The 25,786-nt window shown below is 41.4% G+C and overlaps 1 protein-coding gene across 1 annotated transcript in view; it reads right to left on the reverse strand.

Moving 5' to 3' along the window:
• The window catches only part of SEC63 (SEC63 protein translocation regulator), a 65,689-nt gene extending 40,636 nt beyond the window's left edge, over positions 1–25,053 (reverse strand). Inside the window, exons 1-3 of the mRNA XM_076333351.1 lie at positions 24,865–25,053; positions 6,145–6,244; positions 5,168–5,282 (exon numbers count right to left, since the gene is read on the reverse strand). Of these exons, the coding sequence (XP_076189466.1) occupies positions 5,168–5,282; positions 6,145–6,244; positions 24,865–24,988 (339 nt within the window). The 5' untranslated portion in view covers positions 24,989–25,053. The remainder of the gene's footprint in view (positions 1–5,167; positions 5,283–6,144; positions 6,245–24,864) is intronic.
• Between the last annotated feature and the right edge of the window lie 733 nt (positions 25,054–25,786).

Raw genomic sequence — 25,786 nt, forward strand, 5'->3', positions numbered from 1 at the left:
TTTAAAGATGATGGTACTGTTTCAATAAATTTAAACAAAAAATTAAACTACCCTGAGGCTTCAGTTGCTGTTACTTTATCTCTCTTTATACAATCTGTCTATCATTTTCCAACATTATTTTTCAACAGCATGCCTGACTCATTTAATGCACAGGATGAATTTACTCCATAATAAGTTAGACTTCAAGTAAAAACAGCCATTTCAAGACTTGATGAAGAATGCCAGATGAGTAGCAGAAGCTAGAAAGTGGAGAAAAAAAATCAGGTTGCTGGAGAAGAACAGAAGGGTTTTCATGGCTCACATGAATGTTGCCCATAAAAAAAAAAAATCCTGATTTTTTTTCTCTCTCTGCCACAGAGGTTGCATGTGAACCCTGATAAGCTGATGACAAACTTTCCATCTATCATCAATTGCTTACTCCTCATTTTCAAAAGCTAGGCTACAGAGGTTAGGCCTGACTTACAGAAATGCTTAGCAGCCTAGGACAGTTGGTGTCAGTCATCACTCTGCTTGGAACACAGAGCTTCCCTATATATTGGCATAGAGGTGCTATGCTGGACCTTGTTCTCACCAACAAGGAGGGGCTGGTGGGGAATGTGAAGCTGAAGGGCAGCCTGGGCTGCAGTGACCACGAAATGGTGGAGTTCAAGATCCTTAGGGCACCGAGGAGGGCGCACAGCAAGCTCACTACCCTGGCCTTCAGGAGAGCAGACTTTGGCCTCTTCAGGGATCTGCGTGGTAGAGTGCCATGGGACAAAGCCCTGGCAGGAAGAGGGGCCCAAGACAGCTGGGTAATATTCAAGGATCACCTCCTCCAAGCTCCGGAGCAATACATCCCAACAAAGAGGAAGTCAGGCAAAAACGCCAGGAGGCCTGCATAGATGAATAAAGAGCTCCTGGACAAACTCAAACACAAAAAGGAAGCCTACAGAGGGTGGAAGCAGGGACAGGTAGCCTGAGAGGGATACAGAGAAACTGTCCGAGCCGCCAGGGGTCAGGTTAGGAAAGCTAAAGCCCTGATAGAATTAAATCTGTCCAGGGACATCAAGGGCAACAAGAAAACATTCTATAGGTACATCGAGGATAAAAGGAAGATGAAGGAAAATGTGGACCCTCTCCGGAACAAAATGGGAGACCTGGTTACCCGGGACACAGAGAAGGCAGAGGTACTCAATGACTTTTTTTGTCTCGGTCTTCACCAGCAAGTGCTCAAGCCTCACCACCCAAGCCACAGAAGACAAAGGCAGGGACTGGGAGAATGAAGAGCCGCCCACTGTGGGAGAACATCAGGTTCAAGACCATCTAAGACACCTGAAGGTGCACAAGTCCATGGGACCCAATGAGATTCATCCACAGGTCCTGAAGGAACTGGCGGATGAAGTTGCTAAGCCACTATCCATCGTATTTGAGAAGTCGTGGCAGTCCAGTGAAGTTCCCACTGACTGGAAAAGGGGAAACATAACCCCCATTTTTAAAAAGGGAAAAAAGGAAGACCCAGGGAACTACGGGCCAGTCAGTCTCACCTCTGAGGCTGGGAAGATCATGGAACAGATCCTCCTGGAAGCTATGCTAAGGCACATGGAGGACAGGGAGGTGATTCGAGACAGCCAGCATGGCTTCACCATGGCTTCATGGCAAGTCCTGCCTGACTAACCTAGTTGCCTTCTATGATGGAGTGACTACATCAGTGGACACGGGAAGGGCTACAAATGTCGTCTATCTGGACCTCTGTAAGGCCTTTGACACAGTCCCCCACAACATCCTTCTCTCTAAATTGGAGAGAGATGGATTTGATGGGTGGACTGTCTGGTGGGCGAGGAATTGGTTAGATGGTCGCATCCAGAGGGTAGTAGTCAATGGCCAAATGTCCAGATGGAGACTGGTGACGAGTGGTGTCCTGCAGGGGTCCGTATTGGGACCGGTACTGTTTAATATCTTCATCAATGACACAGACAGTGGGATCAAGTGCACCCTCAGCAAGTTTGCAGATGACACCAAGCTGAGTGGTGCGGTTGACACGCCTGAGGGACAGGATGCCATCCAGAGGGACCTGGACAAGCTCAAGAAGTGGGCCTATGTGAGCCTCATAAGATTCAACAAGGCCAAGTGCAAGGTCCTGCACCTGGGTCGGGGCAAGCCCCAGTATCAATACAGGCTGGGGGATGAAGGGATTGAGAGCAGCCCTGCCAAGAAGGACTTGGGGGTACTGGTGGATGAAAAGCTGGACATGAGCCAGCAACGTGCGCTCGCAGCCCAGAAGGCCAATCGTATCCTGGGCTGCATCAAAAGAAGCGTGGCCAGCAGGTCGAGGGAGGGGATTCTGCCCCTCTACTCTGCTCTGGTGAGACCCACCTGGAGTACTGCGTCCAGCTCTGGAGCCCTCAGCATGAGAAAGACACAGACCTGTTGGAGCAGGTCCAGAAGAGGGTCACAAAAACGATCAGGGGGATGGAACACCTCTCCTATGCAGAAAGGCTGAGAGAGTTGGCGTTGTTCAGCCTGGAGAAGAGAAGGCTCCGGGGAGACCTTATTGCAGCCTATCAGTACTTAAAGGGGGCTTATAAAAAAGATGGCGGCAAACTTTTTAGCAGGGATTGTTGCGACAGAACAAAGGGGAATGGCTTTAAACTAAAGGGGGGTAGATTTAGACTAGATATAAGGAAGAAATTTTTTACGCTGAGGGTGGTGAAACACTGGCACAGGTTGCCCAGAGAGGTGGTGGATGCCTCATCCCCGGAAACGTTCAAGGTCAGGTTGAACGGGGCTCTGAGCAACCTGATCGAGTTGAAGATGTCCCTGCCCACAGCAGGGAGGTTGGACTAGATGATCTTTACAGGTCCCTTCCAACCCAAACTATTCTATGATTCTATGATTAACTACTTACAAAAAATAAAAATTAAGACCCCAATTGTCTTACTTAAAGAATCCAAAATTATAATCAGTTTTGAGCTTCATCTTTCTGCCTTGGATCCCACCTGTAAAATGGCAGTATGGATACTTATTCAATAAATCAGTAATAGTATTTGAGTGATGCGCTCCAAAAAGAGCTATTCTATGTTCAAAACAAAGTGCTGATACTTTATATAAAATAAGGTTCATGTACGTTATCTGACTTTGTCCATGTTGTGGTTCTCCTCTGGAGAAAAAAGCCTCTTGTTATAAGCTGATAAGCTAACATGAGATTAAAATTAAAAAAAAAAATCTTGGCCACAGGGTGAACGTAAAGAAGCAAGTGAATTACTGTGTACCAAAGCTTTCAAGTGCTTGTCTGCAACTTTTTTAAGTTTGGGGGTTTTTGTTTTTTTAAAAGCAACATTTCCATTATCTAACAACACTTCAACATTAGCAGGGCTGGCAACGACTCTAAAGGTTCCACTTGAATAGGAACAGAACAAATGTTAACTACATGTTAACTTTCATGTAGTCCAAACTAGAGGTTTTTCAAGGGGATTTAACAGACATTGTCTGGTAACAGAAATACAAAAAACAAACAAGCTCTGGAATCTTGGACTCCATTTTGAATCCTACTTCAACTGCTCTATCTTCACACCCATCTCTTCATTCCCCTTGTAACATCTCTGGCTTTAATTCAACTTGTCCTTATGACAATATACTCCATGCCTTTATCAGCTCTTTGAGCATCCCAGTATTGGTTTCTTTGCCTGGATAAGTTGCACGTGTCTTGAGCATGCATACAAGTTTTCATTAATAAACGTTAAGTTACAATTCACTACACACATACTTTTTCCCCCCTCAGGGTGGTTACTTGTAGAAATTTCCCTAAGATGACAAAAGAAAATCTTCTGATGACCTAATCCCTAGCCTGATTCAAAGTTAATCCAGATATATGAACATTTAAAACTGCATGGTTCCAACAGATACCATTCAATAGTAAAAATTTATCTTGTTCCTGTGCGTCAGCGAGAGAACGCAAGTCAGCAATCAGTCACTCACAGAGGAACTGAGCAGAGACTGAATTTAAATAACTTGCCTCTGCATACGACAGGCAGGTCTTGTTCTACCTGTCTAGCTAGAAACAGGCTAGAGTCTACTTACCTGCTATAATGGCTTTCTTAGCGTAGAAAAGCAGTACCAGTGATGCCTACCCTTATGCTGACAAGCCACATGACTAATGGCAAGAGATGGATTTGTTAATGTTCATATACATATTAAGCTCTCCCACACTAACAATATACACCAAGTTTAATCAAAACAGGTACATTCAAAGTTCTTCCATATTCTTGTGCTGAGCTGTATCCACAGTGTACTTCCTTAGACTGGAGAGTAAAACATAGCTCAGACTTCAGAACTGAAAAGATTACTCTACTGTTATTCAAAAGAGGAGCTTTGTATCAGGAAATAATTACCATAAGCAGAGAATTTGCTCAAGGCATTGCAGTTAAGATGAAGAAGAGAGTTTGACAAGACTGAAAAAAGAGTTTAAGAGATGTCCAGAAGGTCTATTTGTCTCCTTGGGATAAATAACTTTTTATATCCATTTTGAATCAGACCTTCAATATAAATAAAGCACTGCATCCGTTTTCTAGATAAACACTGCATCTTTTTTTTCCAGTTTAATAAACCAATTGGCTGGTATCACTATTTAGAATTTGTTGTTTGCATTCACAGATGCAACTGAGATTCAAGGTAACCTTTACTACATCAAAATGTGCATCCCCAACGCCCTTTAGTGAAACCTTTCATTTACAAGAGAAATATTGCTGTACAACAACTGTAAATCAAATGAATCCACGTTCTTGTTTATACAGTTTATTCAGCAGCATCCCTAAAAATGGCTATTGAGAGTATTTTCATAGGGCATACAAAGCAGAATGACTTTGTGTTCCTGTACCAAGCAAGGAAAACAATATCAGAGTAAGATTCAAAATAGATTTTAAAAAAACCACCTCACTATATTAAGAAAGTCATTAGAATTTTGAAGGAGTTAGATATGAAAGTTACAAATTAGATATTCTTTGCCTATATCTGTACTAACGATTGTACAATACGCAGCAGCAACTTTCAGATGCCTAAAAAGAACAAAACTACTAGATACATTCACTAAAGTCAACTTATTTTGTTTAAAAAACCAAGTCTTAAATTTGACATCTAGACATAGAATATACAGTTATAGTAGTACAGACTAGTGAAAGATGCTGTTACTTACAGGATCCAAATGTAAAACCTCATAAGGGTTGTATTCTTGATACTCTCGGTCCGTTTTGGAAACTTTGTATGCAAGAAACAAAAATAATGCCCAGCCAGCAAGGAGGACTACTTTCCTGTTTGGAAGAAAGAATTTTTTAAGTGTACAAATCCACTAGCTCTAGCATAATTCTACAAATAACATAAGCAGCCATTTGATATCAGTCTTCAAGAAACAATATTAAAATAGTGAGAAACATTAAAGCCATTTTAAAGCAGGTATGAGTATTTCAGTTATAACACCACCTTTGACACAGATGAGACAGCTGCTCTGACTTCTAATTAATTTCTTTTCTCCTTTTTTTCCTAAGGCAAGCCACTATCAACAAAGACACTTTCCATTCTTTAACTGTCTGTCCTCAGCAGGTATACAATAGTAATTCCTATTTTTAAAGGATGATTTTAACCTGATCTTAGACAAAGTCAATGTTAAAAAAAAACCAAAAAGCTGAAACAGATGCATAACAGACAGCAAAATATTTTGAGGGTTGGAGTAATAAACAAAGAACTGAAGGATATAAAACCATCAACTTCGAACATACAAATTATTACTGTTGTATATTTGAATATATATGTTTACATATTAAATATTTAAATCAAAAGACATCACTAGCACCACTAATTTCAGTGAGGGAGGATTATTTTTTGGAACAAATAAATGCATTGTTTACTTATTTATTAGTGCTGAGGGTCACTGGTCTCATTTAGCAGATATTTTATAAAGCACAAACAGCATCCATCTTGATTTCAAGCCCTACTAAATAATTATTAACTACTAATTATTCAAATATAGCAGATTGCAAATGTCTCTTCCGTGACACAAAAGCCATTATTATATAACTAATTCCAGCTGCTTTTATTACAAAAAAATATATTTTTATAAAAATAAAAATGTAGGAATTGCTTTAATGGAAAGTCATGCAAGTGAAACAAACTTACTTTACTGTAGGAATTATGTTTTGTTGTGGTTTTAACAGTCGCAAACGATACCACAAGCATCTTCCATATACATTTCTTATATTCTTTAATCGAATTTGCTCTATAAAAATAAAGAGAACGATTGTGATTAACCAATCTGACAAAAAGCAGAATGACAAACACGCTCAGTTCATCCTGGAGTAGGCAGTACAAGGTCAGTTGGAGGACTAACAAAAGGTCCAGCAATATTGGAGGAAACAATGGTTTTTTAATCCATTTAAGTAACACTGCACACCCCTAAACATAAATTGGTCAGATTATTCTCCACTACCTAAAAGGAATCCATTCTATTTTCCACATGCCACGCAGCAACCACCACTTGTGAACCCAGCCTTTGCCTGGCTAATGTGCACCTGTAAGTTTTACTTCTGCCATTTTATACTCAACTCCAACAAGTCTCCCATTTCAGTAAGTCAGCTACCGTGTGCAGGAAAAACAAACAAACAAAACCCAAAAAAACCTAACCCACATGCAAAACAATGTTTGTATACAACCAAAGAGTGCAGCTAGAGTAACAGCTACTTCCTCAATTCAAAATATGATGCATTTTCCTCCTCTTTGCAACATCTGCTTTTTGTAAGTTGCCTTCATTTAGGTTTTTCCTGTTGAAGGGGAAAAGGAAGAGTAAGGTAACAGCTATTTGTAAGCCATGTAGCTCAGTAATATGGGCCCTTGGCAAGAGAGTATACGCATTAGCAACAAATTAGCCAGCAAGATTTCCTCCCGTGTCCTTTCAGGACAGGATGGGGCTGGAAGGAAATTGTATTTATACCGTCAACATCACTGTGACAAGGCATGGAAGCTCTCTCTGTTAACCGAGTTTTAGTTGTATTTCAGAGTTAACAAAGACCACCTTAGTCTTGGTCAAAGAAGTCTTTTATGCTAAGAAAAGTATGATGGAAAGCAAATAGCTTGTACAGAATTTCTGTAAGCACTGAAATTATATGTTATAAAGTGACTTCAATCCTATTTATCTTTTAAGTAACTTGTCTATCCATAGACTATGGAGTCTGACCTGTAACACCTCTGAAGTGAGTAGGTCGCTGTAATTACCTTAACTGCAAAAGAATAAGACCACTTGGCCCTTTTCAGACTAAAGGAAAAAGAATTAAGAGAAAAAAATTCATTCTGTCTCAACACATTTAGATATTGCTGGTGAACAAAGTGACTAAATTTGCCAATTTAAAAGAAGTTTGTGAATTGTCTAAATGCAGGAATTATATTAACAACTTTGATCCAAAGCACATGTCAATCACATCCTAAAAAGTCTTAAATCTCAACTTTGCACTTTTAACAAGGTGATGCCATCATCTGAACTAAAATAGCAGTTATGATACATGGAAACATTTTTCTCTGGAAAATTTCTAAAGATGATTGTGGAAGACAGTGACGACCTCTGTTTAGTTATTCTGAAGATACTGGGAGGCGGGATATGGTGCTCAGTGATCTACTTGAATTTCTAGGCAAGCATGCAATTCAGATGAAACGTCTAGAACTTCAATTTGCAGTCACCAAACTATCTGAGGCCAGAGAAACGTGACCATAAATGTCAATACTGTGCACCAGATCAATCACAGGTTCAGATTTAACCCGGATCAGATGTGCGCACAGGATGGTATTTCAAACTCTGGCTGATTTGGCAGAAATAGAGTGGGAACACAGATGATACCTGGCCACCCACAAACTAGTAAAGCAGACAAATACTAAAGCTTGCAGAGACAAGGTACCGGAACCAGAAAAAGTGTATCAGCTTATTCTGAACTACTTAATTCTATAAAATATATCTTCCCCAAAACTCAGTATGACATTGAACAGCTTGATGGGATTCCTTGAGAGGATTAGATTACATTAGTAGTCCCATCACCCCCAAAGAGGGAGCGAGGGAGATAAGGGAGGATAATTCAATCCCTTCCACCTGATCCAATTCTTGCAGGGCTTCAAAATAAGCTTCGAAACTTGCCTCATGATTTTGTGCAACAGATAAACCACACAAGTATTTTGCGGTTCTCCTGATCTGCAGATTGTTCACATACTTAAAATAGGTATTACACATGAAACTTTCTAAACAAAAAGGATATGACTAATATTTGGTTAAGCAGCTGCTCACTTAGTTTCACTTGTGTAAGGCTTTAGAAAGCACTGTGAAGGAAAAATTCAGAAGACAATGAAAACAGGGTTAAAATGCAACACTGACTCCCTACCGGTAGAATGCAAATTAATTTGGCATTTTCTCTTTGCAATTTTTTTTTTTTTATTTTAAGACAGAAATTGTGGGAGATCTATTGGTTCAGAACTGGATCCACCACAACTAGAAGTGAGCTAATTGTTACTTAAAATTAAACTACATTTTTTAATGCAAAACTAAGAGACATTACCAGCACATAGAACTGGCATTTCAAAAACAGTTGATGGCATTAAAGACTAGACAGATGATTAAGTTATGAGGACTAAAGAGCTCTGCTAAACAAACTGGGAGGAAAATGTTCTGGGGGTTTTAAACAGTCACGGGACAACTATGAGCCATAGCATGACGCTTTTATGAAAGTCACCAATGACACGAACAAATCGGGCATCACAAGCCTCACAGAAGACGTGCTTATGTTAAGCATTTATTATTTATTTCATTTCAAATATTGTCAATAAACTCAGTTGTGCAGTGCTGAAGCAAGATGAAGCCAACTGTTCAGTTCAACCACACTGACCCAGATCAGCTACCTGATCCAATCTGTACCACAGCCCCACAGACATTTCTGCAGCACAACCAAGGGGCAGTGCTGTTCGGTAACTGTCTTAACTGACTGTGCTGCTTGCAGAAATACCTAAAAGTAACGTGAAAACGGACTACCAGTGCGCTTGGAGAAACAGAAAGCGACTAAGAGAACTTTGTTTACTTAATCCTGTAAAACTCAGCCTAACAGGATATGACTCCTTTTAGTTTTTGCTAGGATGCTTTTAACAAGCTGCTGTGCCTTTTTTTTTTTTTTTTTTTTTTTTAAAATCTGTGCCACCCTGTGACACAATACCCCAGTTCTCAAACCTGCCTACCGTCCGGCCCCACAAGTACCAGATGACCCTCTCCTTTCCCCCCTCTGCATCCTCCCTGCAAGAACAGCCAGTACCTTACCATACCAAAAAGCTTCCAAAAGGCCCTTAGGGGAAGGCACCACGGAGAACAGAAAAATAGTTGTGCAAGGTAAACTAAAGAGTTGGCATAAGGTCAAATAAAAACTGACCACAGGGGAAAATGAGGCTAGAAACTAAAGGTGTTTTATAATAACCAGAGAACTGAGGTTTTGGAACAGCCTTCCAAAAACAGCTGCAGGAGTCACATTTTGTGAACAGTCTGACAGTAGCACCAAGGGGGGGGGGGGGGAAATGAGGCAAGTGGTGTGAGCAAAAATTAAGCACTTTGGATAGGTAAACAGCACTCACCTAAGTCAGTTCAAGAGTCCCTGGCAATGATGTCCTGGAACAGCTATGCTGCATAGGGGGATGACTTCAGACAAATACCAAATTAAGACATGATGCTAAGTAGCCATCGTGGGTTTTTGTTTGGTTGGTTTGGGGTTTTTTGTGGGGTTTTTTGTTTTGTTTACACACGCATCTGAACAACTCTGGATCAAACCTAATTACAGAGTTGATTAAACCATATCAAAGCAAAAGCACCTCATTAATTTCTTTCCGATCTTGGGATGGCAATGGTCTCCTTTGATTAACAACTCTAAAAGGAAACAGGGCACTAAAAAGATGAATGATTGTTTATAGTTATCTGTCCGGAACATAAAGAGAGAATCAAATCCTTCCTAAATTGAGGTTAAGTCCAGACTATTCAAATTATTCAGAGCTATCCTGAGGCACTTCCTCTGTCACATGTCATCATTAACACGTATTAACTTGTGGAATTCAAAAACAGGCAGCTACTTGGGAGAAATAAGGAGGAGTACAGAGAGCATCACTTCCAGTTTAGGCAGAAAGCCGCCGGCAAAACAGCACCCTGAGTAAGAAAGCTATATTCCTGCGGTATCCAGGAAAAACAGGCTTCCTATTTATTTACAGACAACATATGTGATTGCACCAAAGAAAATAGAAGAAATCAGTTGCAGGGGAAAAAAAAAAAAAAAGAAAAAAGGCTAGCAAGAGCTAGAATAGCAGATAATTACTGTGCTTAACAAAAGCAGCAATGTATTCTTAATGAGCAAGTTGTGGATAAATCAGGTCCTTTTTTGATTTGCCTTCCTCTCCCAAGGAGCTTTCTTTCAAACAAGTGGATTTGCCGTGCCACGGAACTGGCACACTGTCCCTGCAATATCCTGCAGACCCCGAGCACGCAAAAGTAAATACATTACATGCTGCTCAGGGTAAAGCTTTGCAGTGAAATAGGAATGGTAGCTTCTTTGGATTTTAGCTCTGGAATCCTTGCTTGTCAGGGAAAGCGGTTCAGAGTCTGAAAAGCAGGTAAGAGTTCTCTGTTTCTTCTCGCTCCAGATCATGGCTCCCCATTAAAGCATAAGAGCACTTCAGACATCATCCTTTGACATGGGATTACAGGGAGACAAGTGGGAGGGAAAATGCTTTTCCTCTAGTCAAAACGACTTCTCATTTGATAGGTAAAACCCTTAACAATAGTGAATCTCTTCTACAGTTTTTAAAATAGGTATTAAAGAACCTTGAAAAGCAAAGGCATAATGCATCCGTGGGCTTTTGAATTAATCTCACTAACAATAATCCATGCATCAAGGTATTGTTAAAGCACCCCTATCAGAGAAGGATGTAGAGTGCCAGTTCATTTCTGTAAATAATCTGGGGAAGCATCCAATGCTTCCTTCATTTCCCCCCAAACTGTTATAGATACATCCAAAGTTCCTGAGATTCACAAGCAATTTTTCATCAATACAACTCTTACTTTCAGAGGGTTCTCACAAGGGCCTATTATAGTATCTTAACAAACACATGTGAATATCCAGCCAAAACTACATCTTAACACACTCTTCAAGTTCTCAAGAAATAAAACAATTACTGGTACAAAAGGAAACCTGAGTACCATCTCTTTCAATTATTCAGAAAGAGCTAGTCAGGTCCCCCAGCGATACTAGTAGGTATTTTAATCCAACGTTGTCTAAAGCTTTTAGACAAATGAAAATAAAAACAAGACCCTAGCACAGCTAGGCTATTAATAACTAAATGGGGAAAAAAGTTCATTTGTACACTAATCTGCTTACTGCTTTTGGATGAAAATAACGTAATTAACAAGTATTTTAGACTTTTGCTTCTTAAAGGTAGCTGTCCATTTGGCTACATACCTTAACTAGAGAATGACTAAAGATCACTGATCTGTAAATCTGAGATATAGCCAACTTTATGTTGAATCCAAAGAGGTATGCAACATCTGAATGACAAGCTCAAAGCAATTATTAAAAAAGGGGGGGAGGGGGGGAAGACGACCATCTTTGATCTTTATTTCTTTTATTTGGTGACTAAAGGTTTTCTTCCTTTGTATTCCAGGTGACGATACAGGTATCAGTAGAGAATGCTTAAGTAAAGAATTGACTCCTCTTTGTCAGAACTTACGTATGCCTCTTGAATATCCAGGTCTTTAGAGAGAATGATTTTAGGATGAATAAGCCAGAGATGTCTGCTTTTTCTGGGTGGGTAATCCAGACCACATAGTTCTTGGGTATCCCAGAACAGCTGAACATCTGAGGTTGGAAGAGACCTCTGGAGATCATCTGATCCAACCCTGCTGCTCAGAGAAAGGTCAACAAAGCAGGTTGCTCAGGGCTCTGGCTGTAGTCCTCTGAATACCTTCAAGGACAGAGACCCCGCAGTCTCTGTGAGCAGCCTGTTCTAGTGTTTGATCACCCTCACACAGCAAAAAATTTTTCTCATGTCTGTCTCAACATCTGTTCTTTCACCCATCACACGATGGGTGAGGAACACAGAGCACACAAACACAGGAGGAAGCTGATCACAGGTTGGATTCGCTGTTTTCATAGATCACATACAACCTGTGGCCTACAACTCAGCCATGTCTGACAAGTTTGGTTTTGATGTTCACCCATACCTTCCTTACTGGCCCACACACTGCCTTTCTGCACTTCTCCCCTGCCCCCTCATCATAAGAATACAAAGTCTTTGGCTCCTCATACAAATATTGTCTTCAAAAACCAAGGCCTTTATAAAATGCAGCAACTGCATATTGTTTTACCACACTCCGATCACCACCTCGGCAGTACTGATGACCAGCAAAAGCAGACATGTTTCTATCGGCACATGAGGAACACAAAGGATGCTGGCAACATGGGCACTGCCAGGCAGCTCAGAAACACAAGCGCTTCTGTTGCCAGAAGAATCTGTGTCACACATGCTGGCACGACTTCACAAACATGTTAAAAACAGTACCACAGAACAAATGAACCACTTCTGTGGGCAATGATAAGGACACCAGATAACTGTGCTGTGCCAAGACATCAAAAGAAAGATCTGGGATACAAGTCATTTTGGGGTGAACACCATAAAGCAACACAAATACAAAAGCACTGCACGAGTTCTGTGTCATTTTTAGTAACCCGTGCAGGGTAACCTAACCTAGCCGTTACTTCAGAAATTACTTCTGACCGACTCCTTTCTGTCAGTGAAGCAGAAGTGGCCTTCACTGTTCTCCTATTGAAAGTGCTTGAGAAGTCTTATATATATGTTTCTGAAGAAACAGGAGGATTCATTTTATCCTTAGGAATGCCTGACAAATGATCCCTACCTAGACCTAACCTTTTTGTTTCAGGTTCTAGAGGCTCCAACAAGTGCTCCAAAAGAAAACCTATGGGAGATTCTTTTTCATTTTTTACATCCTCCTGAGGAAGGAGACAAGACTACACATTTATTGGAGACGGACAAACTCTGGAAGAGAGGGAAGGGAAAGAGGTACACCGGAATTATATAGAAGAGAAAAGTTTTAATCACCAGAATCTTGTTTCAGCTGCAACAAACACAGGTCAGTTTTAGGAAAAAATACCACAAAATAAGACTATTGGCATCAGTACTCCTATCTAAAGCATGTAAAAGTTTAAGATGATCCTACAATCAATTTTTAGGACAAATCAAAAGTTAACAAAAAACCTAGTATCCAGAATAAATGGAAGCCACCAGTTTTCCATCATTCTACTTCAAACAGTAGGAAAGAACAGAAGTACGTCCTAGCCTCCTGCATCCTGTCTGCCTTCAGGCTACTAAGAAAAGCAAAGGTAGGAAGTCTAATATACAGCTCCAGTGGACTCTGTCAGAAAAAGAAATATGAAGAGGTGCATATGAAACATTCTGCCCACCAGATGCAGACAATTCACCCAAAGGAGAATGCTGCTTGGTTTCAAAAGAAAAGGACTTCTTTCAGCAAGGAACACGGAGTGACAGAGTTCTGCAGCCTAGGAAATGCCAAGATCCCTTTAAAGACAGACTTTCACAAAACTTATTCGCAGCATGTCATCCTCTCTCTACCCCATCTTGGAAACCTGTACCTGTGGAATGCATCGAGGTGAAAGTAATACACATAGCATGCAAGTCTTCAGTAAAGGTTATGACCCAAAGGTACCGTGGCTCTAAGCAATAAACCTGTTCTGTTAAAACTGAGGGTTACAGGCTCAGCTGAAACACTGCTCTTGAGAGTTTCTGATTTTGCTGGGTTTTATTCGGAGTTCTACAGTTTTAATCCTCTAAACTGTGCACTAAATAGGTTCCTGTTTCCCTTCAACAGCTATGTACATGTATATGTGTACATATACACAAAGTATACACATACATATGCAAAAGCTGAAGTCTTGGACTTTTTCCTACTTCAACAATCACAGAAATTAAACAATGGTATGGACAGTTTATTTACTGAGGTCTTGAGCTGGGACTCTCTGAACAAATTTACTTCTTTAATCACAGAACAATTGCTCAGATAACAGGCAATGAATACAAGTATGAAAACGCTACCCTACTGCCTTACTAGGCCATTTTTGCTTAACTCTATTGACATTTTCCTTGATAATTATTGTAAAATAGACTCCACATGGATATAGTATGGTATCCGGGAATAATTTAAAAATCACAGGATTAGGAAAAAACCCTACACTTACTTTCAAAAGAAGCCAGTGACAAACACTGATAAAGATGTTTTAAAGCAGTAACCCATCTTCCCCAGCAACTAAGAGGCAGGATTCAAACTCGCAGTAACTCAAAGTCAGCAGCTCCTCTGAAGTACTAAATAATTTCAAACCTTATTATAATAGGATTGACTTCTAGTGTAAAACCCCAAATTATGAGGCATGAAGCAAATTGATTTAAAAGTGTTCTAAAATGCAGTTGCTTAAATCCAAAAGCCTTCAAATGACCACTAGTGTTTCAATTAAGATTACTTTTTTTAAAAAAACTGGAAAGCATGTTTCAGGACTTTGAATTGACCATATCAGTGAAGAATTAAATTATCTGAATAGATGCTTTCTAATTTTAATGTCTATTATTGTAAGAATTGTCCTCATTACCCTGAGTTTATCTATAAAGAGGTCATGTCCAAGTTAGCCTCTTCACCAAAATGTTTATAGCTGAATAATCTGACCCTAGTTGTTTTCAAAGAGATTTTTTTTTCTGTATAGTAAATATTCATAGAAATAATAAAAAAATGTCGTGTTTTGAGTAACATGTTGTTAACTATTAAAACTCCAAGCAGTTCATAAACTACAGAAAGTCCTGTGAAAGACCTTAACAGTGAGGCAGCTTCTCTTCTAGGGCAACCAGATTAAGCACAAAAGGGACAAAAAGTAACCTAACTTTTCATTCACACACTGTTCCACACATTTGCTGACCAAAAGATAGCATTTGTTACTAACGACTTTAATAAATAGTAACATATGATGATTCAACATCTTGCAAGTTAATTTCTTTTCAGAGTTTACTTACTTGGACTTTCTGTTTACTGTCAGCCTCGCTGGTCTCAGGGCACAGTTCTGCATTACGTTACTCCTAATCAAGCCATTTCCAAACCTTCTCCTTCCTATTAGTATACTGTCCCATTTGTGCTGACAATACTGTCAGTGGGACTAACTATGCTAACTTTTAAGCTGCATCACCTAAATTATCAAATTTATAGTAGGGCTGGATCCTACAGGTGCATCAGCAAAACTTCAATGGAATCTGAGAGGAATCAGAAAATTGGCTGTTTTAGTAAGGAACAACACCCACGTGGGTCAAGGTTAACAATTTTAGATGAAATCAACAACCACCCTCGGCTCCAAGACTTACATATCCTTAATTATTAGCTTGATTTTATCAATTTGGTGTGTGGAGGAAACCAGAACACATTCAATCCAAAACAAATGTAGACAAAAGTCACTCAGTATATCACCAATCACTAAAAATGCCTGTATCCAGTATCGTTCTGATGCACACCTTGAAGAAACTGTAATAAAAGACAGAATTATTGGACACAGGGATACTTACTATACATCCATTTATCATCGGTGGGGCTTTTGTAAAGGGAAAGTGAGCTTTGCAAACTTGAGTCCTCTAAAGGAGGTAAATGTATGGAAGAGGAGATCCTACTGATACAGTCTGTGGTTTCCAAAGGCTTTTGAAAGGTTCCTCTTAAAAGTCTTTCAGGACAACCATTTAACTATTGCAAAAATAAATACGTGATTAGAAGACAGAGTGAATGGCCAATTCTCACAGCAGAAGGAAATTGCCAGGAGTTCTGCAGGAATCTGTGCTGGAACTACGATATTCACATTTCAGTAATAAGTAACCTGGGTAAAGGGGTGAGCAGTAAAATAAAGCTTCTGGACAATATTAACTTATACTAGGTAACAAAGGCAATGGTATCCTAAAGAATTGTAAAGATCAAGCAAGTGGCAGAATGTACAGAATGGCACATGGAATTCAGGGTATGAAAATGTAGAGAGCAATGGGGACTATGATAATTTTAAATATATATATATAGGGATGAGCTTGGAGCTCACCATTACCTCTCAGGAATGCGATCTTGGTGTTGTAAGAACCAAGATCTACGAAAACCTCAGCTGAATGCTTATTAGTTATAAAAAGCAAAGCAAATATTTAGGGAATTCCTGTGAGGAAAGGAAGAGAAACCACATAAGCTTCAGGTATGTACAACCTTGAGTATGATGCACAGTCCTAGTCCCCACCTTTCAGAGAGGGGCAACTAGAAAACATTCAATTAAGATGAACAAGGGCCATCGAACATTTGAGAAGATTTATGTCCAAAATACAAGCTACAAATCTTTTGGCTGGGAGAGAGAAAAGTGCAAGGAGAAGTAATGGAAGGCTGTAAAAAACCTAAGTGACAGCCAGGACAGACAGGATTGAACGTTTACTGCCTCTTCCAGTAGAGCAAATAAGGATCGTCAAATAAAATCAGAAGCAGATGCAAAACAAAGGTTATTATTTGCAGCGTGGGCAGCAGAGCTGGTGAACTCCTTGCCACAGGATGGTATAGATGCTATGCTAAAAGAGTTATTGAACTGAAAACCATTGGAAACTGGGACAATATGCAAAGGAAGCATCATTTATGCTTGTCCTGTTATTCCCTCCTTAAGGCATATACTTTTGTAATATCATGTAAAGACGACATGTAACCTGACCCAGTATATCCACTCTTCTGTTTCTAAAAAAAAAAAAAACCCCCAAAAAAAACCAACTGTGTTTGAAACTTTATTGGTAAGCCTTTGTAGAAGTCATAATGCTAGCAAATATCCTAGTTTCAAATAGTTCAACCAGCTAACCAAGATAAAGGCATCTTTTGAATCTAAAATGCATCATCTCCAACAGATATATATTTAGAATGCTCATAAGTAATTTTCTGTACAAAGGAAATATTAAGTGAAAATCTGAAAACACCTCTTCAATCTTCTCAGTTGTACGCTTATTTAAAAATTGGTGCAGACACAAATCTTTTTGCTTAGGAAAGCAATGAAGTACCTATTTTAGGCTTCTCCCTACTATTGATATGGTCCAGCCAGCACAACCTTCCTCACCATGAAATGGAGGCACATGTGTGTCAGGTCCTGGCTAACAACTGAGGGAAAGGACTACAAATCCCTCAGTGGGAGAAGGCAGCACCACAGGGTGAAAGGACGCAGCAGCAGCCCCAGTCTAAACTTGTTCAAATTCCTGCAGATCTGCACCCTTCTTCAGACATGAACTTAACGGGAAAAAAAAAAAAAACACCACCAAAACACACAAAAAAAAACCCCCACCCCAAAATCCTCACTTTGGAATTGCTGTTGATCCCATTCCTTGTCATTTACCTTGCTCCTCTCTCAAATTCCTGCTCCTCCTGCAAGAATGGTTTAGCTGCTCATGAAACCATAAATGAACCATCACACTTTACCCTTGAATATATCAGGTTAAATAGCACTAACTTGAATTCTCTAATACGTAGCCTGTGCATCCTGGTAGTTCAGTGTCATCTACATGAGTAGTCAAGATATCCTTGCAGCAAATAGAAAATGAACAACAAGGTAATATAATAAAACTTTCACAACACTGTTTTCATAAGCTTCTATAACAAAGATTGAATTTAAAAAAAATAGAAACAGCTTTATTTTCATGTACATGTAATGAGAGATAGCTTGAAATGTAATGTAATGTAATAGCTTGATCTTTATCTCGCAACAAAAAGCTTTTCAGAATTAAGTGTGCTGGGCAGTCTTGAAGCTACTCAACTAATCTCTAATACAGGTTATTAATTTTATTTTACTGCTAGGAGGCTACAATGCTTATAAGATTACAATACTTCAAAAAAATTCCATGAAGAGATATGCCTTTTTCCCAAATAACAGAGCCGTTTAGATACCTCTGTCCCAATGCTTTGTTTTGAAAAGTATTTTTAGAGATAATTGCTAGGCATTACTAATGACAACTCATGATGTTTGCCCTCTCTTCAAATGTTTCTGCAAAAAAAACCTACTGCTTCAAAATAGCAATATAGTAAAAAATTAACAAAATAGTATTAAGTATCACCATTATATTCTATTCTCCCTTTTAAGTCACCTAATCAGCTGTATTTTTCTGAACTTGAAATGGTTTAAGTTAACCATAGCACACTCAATCTCTCGATACCTCAAAAAAAAATATCAATTTATATGTATTAACAGTTCTTAAATGCATAACTGAGTTTCACTGACTCTCCTCCCACTTCCTCACACAATGCTCAAAGGTTATATTAACAGGAAAGGATTAGCACACGCACACACGGGCACAAAATGCTTATATTCACAGATACCAAGTTTTCACAGCCATACTCCACATAAGCATTAGCAATGAGCATGGCATCCTGTCCTTTTATCCTGTCCTCTACCAGCATCCTGTCCTTTTATCCTGTACTACCAAATACCAAAATGCTGTGAAATACTTTTGAGGTAAGGTAAATGAGATTTCAGTGAGCTGTGAGCAAGGACAAGGGTCACAGTCAACCCACTCCAACCAATCTTATCTCACCAGAGGATTAGAAGCAGCGCAGAAGAATTTTACTCCCAAGTGGGAGCACCAGTATTAGGTAGTACCGAGATGCCCTTCCTCCCCCGCAGCTGCTGTAAGGTACAAGTGCTCATTACTCCATTACAAATAAAACAGAAGAAATGCTGCCTGCATTCTCTACATTGGCTTGAGTCACATCCAAGTTGCAGACTCACTGTTTGTCCTTAAAGAGCCAAATAAACTTTATAGCCTCAGCTCCTCTACTTCCATCTTAAAGCAGGGGATTAATATGGATCTCTGAAGACAGCCTTGAGATCTACAGACGAAAAATGCACCAAAAAATTAGAAAAACCTTCATATTTACACTACTATATAGGGATATCCAGTATAGTGGGTAGATATACAGAGCAGTATGGTTCCTAATACAATAAACTTTTACAGAAGGACTTTCTCAGGACTTCTATTCAAGGTTTTGAACGTGGGTGCCAAGTACTACCTATCTATAGTAGTCGGCAAAAAACACTACTGCTTCAAAATAGCAATATAGTAAAGAATTAACAGAATAGTATTAAGTATCACCATTATATTCTATGCTCCCTTTTAACAGTCACCTAATAAGCTATATATTTTTTTTTTTAAGTATTTCTGTACTTTGCCCAGCCTCAACACAAAAAGGCTGGACTAGAATGGGGATTCTCAAACTGCCTATGCTACTTCTTAGAGGCATGGCATCTTCAAAGATTAGCAGGGAATAGCCTTATTTAACCAGGTATTTTTGAAGTTTTTCTTTTTATTAGCCCAGTGTTCTTCAAGAAGACTTTAGCTACATCTCAGAAACAGAAACATTTGAGAGGGGACGGTGCAGGGGAAAAAGGTTAGCGAGCAACAGGACAACATATAGCTGGGGGGGACGGGACCAACAAAAAAAAAAACCACACACACACACGCTTTATATGGATTTCTATCACAATGAAAGCAAACTGAACAGCTTTTGTCCATTTCATATCAATATTTTTTCCTAGATATGAAAATGCAGCAGCTTATCTTTTTTTTCCCCATTCCTACAGTAGGTTTTTCTGTTCTTACACTTCAAGAAGGAAGATCTACGTTCCAAGCAGAATTGCTGTGAGAGAAAAGAGGCTGTAGGAGCTGAGACAGAGAGAAAAACTTTCATTAACGTTATCCTGCATTCACAGCTATTATTCTTTGGGGTTTTTGAACTGTTTTCAACATCTTGTTTTGTTCAAGTTACTGTAAAAGACTCGGGATAGAGGCTTTCATTCTTTCCAGCAGCTTTTTAACACATGAATACCCAGTGCCCTAAAACAGGATAATTTATTTAAGATAGACCTAAATCAACTCAAAAATTGGACAGAATGACAAGCTTTCACAGTTACATGTACTTCACTACAAAGCGCATCACAATCCATGACCACCTGTTTCAGCACAGCTTTGTAATTACATGTCTCAATTCAGCAGTACAGGTATAGTCAAAAAGTACACAAAGTTCAGCAAACACATCAGCATTGTGCAACAACTGGTGCATTATCCAACTAAATTCATTCACCTCTTGTTCTCCATTTCCTTTCTAGATGCTGATGTTCAATCCACACAAGCCTACAGTGAAACTGGTTCAAAGCAAGTCCAACAAGAAGAAGATACTTTGCTGGGTACTTATCCATCCCTAATTGCTGAGAAAAAACATCTTTTCTTCAACTCTCACAATTAACTTTTTGAAAAACAACTTAACAATTCCCATTTCAGAAAATACTTTTTAGTTAAGACATGAATCTGCACCAGAATAACTTTTTAGCAACCGTATTTTTTGTTCCAAATCAAGAACAGTACTTGCAATATTTTTTCTCACAGTATGCTGTGAGAATATATGCTAAAGTTATACCAATATTTACCCAAAACAGAAGTAATGCACAAGAAGTATGAACTGGTTTTTTGTTTTGTTTTTTTTTCTTTTTTTAATAACAAAACACACATACACAGATATATGTTTTAAAGATACAAGTCAAGGATAAACAACATGGCTTCAGGTGATGGTGAAACTGCCATCACCACCACTGAAAGAATCAGTCTTCTCCCCTCCCAGCTCACAGTCACATCCTGCACCATCCCAGACATCCACAAAGTGAATCCTACCCAGAAACTAATACACATTAAAAGTAAGACAGAAAAAAAAGCCAAAAATTTGTTTTAGTTCAAATGAGTTTCTTATAGTCCCCCACACTGCCCGGGTGCTCTATTTGGCACAAGGGAGGGGGAAAAACACAAGACTTGCTCTGCTAGAGCACTGCTACCTTGAAGCAGTTATGAAACTGCAGCCCAAGACAGAAAGCTGAACAATTAACCTTTTACAAGAGCCTTATTAGCTCTACAGTGAACACCGAGGAAATAAAGTCATTGGGACAAATCCATTTTACAAAGTCAATTACCTTCTTGTTTGGTTTATCAAAGCTGAGGTAATGAAATTATAGGACAGTTCACAGGGTGACTACCACACACCAAAACCCTCCCAAATATAAATATTGATCCCTACTGCAGGCTGCAGCAACACCTCACATGGACTCTCAGAATGCCTTGAGGAAGCAGGTGTAGACACCCAGGAAATAAAAGTACCTCAAATTTTACTGAGGACTTGAGCAAGACAGGAAGTTAAATCATGCTGTTCTTCAAGACAGTAGTATTGAAAAGGCCTTTCAAAGATAATTTTAAAAATAACTAAGAGCAAAATCTTAATGGCTTGCCAAAAAACTACTAAAAAACTGACATTAGGCAACACATTTTGAGTTTTCTCTAAGTAGTAAAGCAACATAGATATATTCTTAATTTCCAGTCTTCACTATGGCAAAATCAAACCCTGATTCACCACCACCCCTTTAATTTACTCTGTGGGCAGTTACTACAAAACCACAACCCAAAAATCTGGGAATTGCTCATGTTCCGTAACAAATCATTTGTTACGGAACATGAGCAATTCCCAGGTTTTTGGTGCTAAACCTCACTTGGAGAGTCGTGAACATTTTGCGCTCTCATTCCTCCCCCTCTGCTAGCTCTCTTTATGGTGTCAAGCACCAGCAGTCTCTGGCAGTGCATTTGTAGAAGGACAACAGTGGGCACCAAAGGCTGGACCTCCACACTATAAGCATTTCACTCTTGCTTCAGACTAGCTCCAGTCTGCCCTCACAAATCAATGTGGCTGAAGCACATCTTCCAACCTAGTTTTTACCAAAAAAGGAATCCGCTCTGTGTCTTTCGGGTACTCTGGTTCGCACTGCAAAAGGGTCTTGAAGTGAGGAGGACAGGCATGTGATTTGCTTCATAGAAGTTTGCTCCGATCCAGTCTTTTCACTCCCAGCAAGCTCTGCTGCAGCTGGACCTGAAACAGGTACCTAGTCCACCTGGACCTCACCAACTCCACCCAGGGCCACAAAGGGACCTCTACACTGGATTCTCTGGCACAGTTAGGACAAAACACAATTCCAGAACAAAAACGTTAGTTGGTCCTACACGGAGAGAGCAGAGGTCTTGGCAGAGCTTATTCAGTTTGGCCCGGTACTGTGCCTCACTGGTTGGAAACCCTGTTCTAAATTAGCATCAGAACAAACATCTCTTATCAAAGTCTAGATATTCGTGTTCATTACAGGAACCAGAAGCTAGCAGTGCTGGAAAATTTCTCTTCTGAAGACACAGGTCTTCTCTTAGCTTTCGAAATTATACATGCGTTTTGGTTTGTTGGGGTTTTTTTAGTTAACTATTCTGAAAACAAAAAGTCATGGCTAAACAATCAGTACTTTGCATCATCACAAGGTTTTAATTTATTCCTGAAATCCAGTTCAAATGCCGGAACAGGTACGGTTGAATACATACGAAGTTGTGTGAAGACTGTTCAGAGCATTTTGCTGGAAACGAGTCCCACAGGAGCCGTACACTTAAACAACAAGAACACCACAATGAAGTATGGGAGCGCTCCAGTAGTCCTGAACATAATCTGCACAACACCTCAACTCTTTATTCAAAAAAAGCCTGCAGAACAGAACTGAACCAGGAGACTGTAGGCACACTATTAAACCGTATGCTAAAAACTGGACTATACTCACATTTTAAAATCCATTAAGACAATTACGAGGCAGAAATCATTCTTTCATTTCCATTCATTGCCATGCCTGGTGATTTTCACTTAGTTGACTCATTTTTGTACCACCAGCGTAATAAAATTTACCTTGTGTTTTGGAAAATATGATTTGATACAGCTTTGTAAGAATCTAGCACTAATTGCAGAACGATATGCAGCAGGCCCTCCACACACACGACAACACTGGCTAGAGGGAAAGAAATGAGTAATGTTTAATGGCGGGCCTATTTGGAAACTGGGTATAACCCATATAGCCATATTCCAAAGTTAGGTTTTCATTTTCTGCCATTCTGTAAGGATATCTGAAGATCAAATATAAGGCTAGTAAAGTGTTTCCAAGTTTGACAGCATTTCTACAGCTTTTCCTGCCTCTGTCAGCCCCTTGAAACCGAAGCTAACAGCACTGAGCGTCACTGCTGGCCATGCCATTCTGCACAGCATCTCAAGTAAGTCACATCAGTTTTCCCAAGAAGCAGCTGCTAAGAACTACGGAAGAAGTAAAACATTATTCAAGAGAAAGAGTGGTTTTCTCTCCCACTGCCTCCCACCCCTCACCAGAACAAAAATAAAACAAAAATCTTGAGTTTTGGAGAAAGGTTACAGAAGTAGAGTTATCTTCTCTCTCTGATCCCCCGCTCCTTAAAAACATCCCAAAGATTACAAAAATGTCTTCAACAACAGTAATGCCTCCCTATTGTAACCATCAGGACTCAGCAAGACAAAGCAGACGAACCTTTCTTTCCAACAGAAAGAACTAACTCCTCAGCCGTACAACAGGTAGTATCTGGAGAGCAGAGATCAACCCTCCAAAGAGGTTCTCTAGCCAGTGCCCCATCAGAAGCCCCAGGCATGTTTGTCAGCAACCAAGATTGTAAACAGCTATGATTTAGCACCAAAACAGCATTTGTTCTACCATTTTTTTTCTACTTACTCCTTACTAGAAGGTACAGAAGTAAGATTTCATTGTTGAGTATTTCTTTTATGTATAAAACTAAGTTAAACAGAACGACACAAGCCATTTAAACTGGCATACAAAAACACTAACCACCAGATACTGAACATAAAAAGATGCAGTGAACAAAAGGGATTTTTCTCAGATTGCAAAGCACAAGTGTTCTTAAAAGGTCAGTAGTTTCAGAGATGGGAATAAGCACCAAGCACCCCTGTTCTACTGAGCATTTATTATCCTGCCTTTAAACACAATTTCTACAGCCTTTTTCACCTCAAAACTGCAGTTAAAAATGTGTTCCTGGCAGCCTATATACCAAAATGCCTTCTCCCTCCAAGAACAGAGGGATGCAGGAAAGACAAAGAGGGAAATGACTGTGGACATGAGATGTAGAAGCATTCAGAGAAACTTTCTAACGTCGTTTAGGCGACAAAACATCATCCCAAGAGGCAGAACAGAAATCTAGCACTTAGGACGTTTAACTGTGACTTGCAACGGGAAAAATTAAAGCCCCGTTTTCACACTTGCTGTGACCTCACAGTATATAAAAGCAGAGCCTCATAACCTCTTTGGCCTCAACTCCGAAACAACGTTCAATAGTTTATTCTCTTCCCACGATGAAAATTTAGGTCATCCGCCCTGAAACACCCCGGGAAGACAAGGAAAAAAAACAAACAAACAAACAAAAAAAACCCCAAAACCAAGCGTTAGACCCCAGCGCGGCAATGACTCTGCAAGAGCAGAGCGCGCCGTCGGGGGAGGCGGGCTCGGACCCTCCCGCCTGCCGTCTGCCCCCCGGTACCGCTAAATGGCTGACAGCGCCTACAACGCGAGCCCGGCGCCCCCCCAGAAGCGGCAGCCCCCGGGGTCGCGCTCCGCCGGGCTCCCCGTAGAGCCGGCCGGGCGCCCCAGGCGGGGCGGAGCGGCGCCGCGCCTCTGCGGGCCCGGCACGGCACGGCACGGCCGGGCGGGAGGCCCGGCCCCGCTCTGCCGCGACGCGGGGGCGGGGGGCGCGCGCCGCCGGCGGGGGGGAAGGGAAGGAGCGGGGAGGGGAGGGCGAGGGGAGGTAGCGCCCGCGGTAGCAGGCGGAGGCGCAGGCCGAGCCCGGGACAGGGCCGCTCACCGGCGTGCTGGTCCCGCGGCCACAGGTAGTAGGTGGCGGGGATGACGATGAGCCCCACGAAGCTGGTGAGGAAGTAGAAGAACGTGTTGCCGCTGTCGTCGTACTGGAACTGCTGCCCCGCCATGGCCGCTCAGCGCCGCGCCGACCGCCTGCCCCCGCCGCTGGCGTCCCCGCCGGCGGCCCGGTCTCGCCGTCCCGGCTCGCGCGGGGCCGAGCCAGTCGCTCCGGGATCCCGCGAGAACGGGCGCTCCCCCGCCCCCTCCCGGGCGCCGCCGCGGAAGGAGACGTGTCACTGTGCAGCCACCATAGGCATTGTGGCGTCACGGACGGCGCGCGCGCGCGCCCCCCCACCCGCACGCCAGCCCGGCCGCTGATTGGCTCGCCGAAAGCCACACCTTCCGCCGCGTCGCGAGGGGCGCCTGGGGAGAGCGGGGGGACTGTCCCGCCCCGTCCCGTCCCCGTCCCTGTCCCTGTCCCTGTCCCGTCCCCGTCCCTGACCTCGTCCCGAGGGGCGCCGTGACCCCGCCCGGCGCCCGCGGGCGGGCGGCCGAAAGCGATGGCCTGCAGGGAGCGGGGTGCTGACCCCCGCCTTACCCCCGGGCCGCCGCCTCCTCCCGCAAGATGGCGTCCCTGCCCCGGAGTAGCGCCGCGGCTGCCTCCTGTTGTTCCCTGCCCTCGTCCCCGCGCGAAATTGGTGTCCCCGGGAATTGCTGGGGCCTTGAGACTGGGGAGGGGTGCGACCGGCGTTTTGCGGTGTGCGGAGGTGCTGCCGGGGGCAGTGCTGGTTTTATCCCAAGTGCCGTTGAAGCTGGGCTGCTCGGCGGGAGCGGCTGTGGTTTGCGCTGGGCGTGGGGCAGTGAGGTCGGCGACGGGGACGGGAGCGGGGAAGGCTGCAGGAATAGAGCTGGGGAAGAGGGGAAGG

This window comes from Aptenodytes patagonicus, chromosome 3 (assembly GCF_965638725.1).
Source record: "Aptenodytes patagonicus chromosome 3, bAptPat1.pri.cur, whole genome shotgun sequence".
In the NCBI taxonomy this organism is placed as follows: domain Eukaryota; kingdom Metazoa; phylum Chordata; class Aves; order Sphenisciformes; family Spheniscidae; genus Aptenodytes; species Aptenodytes patagonicus.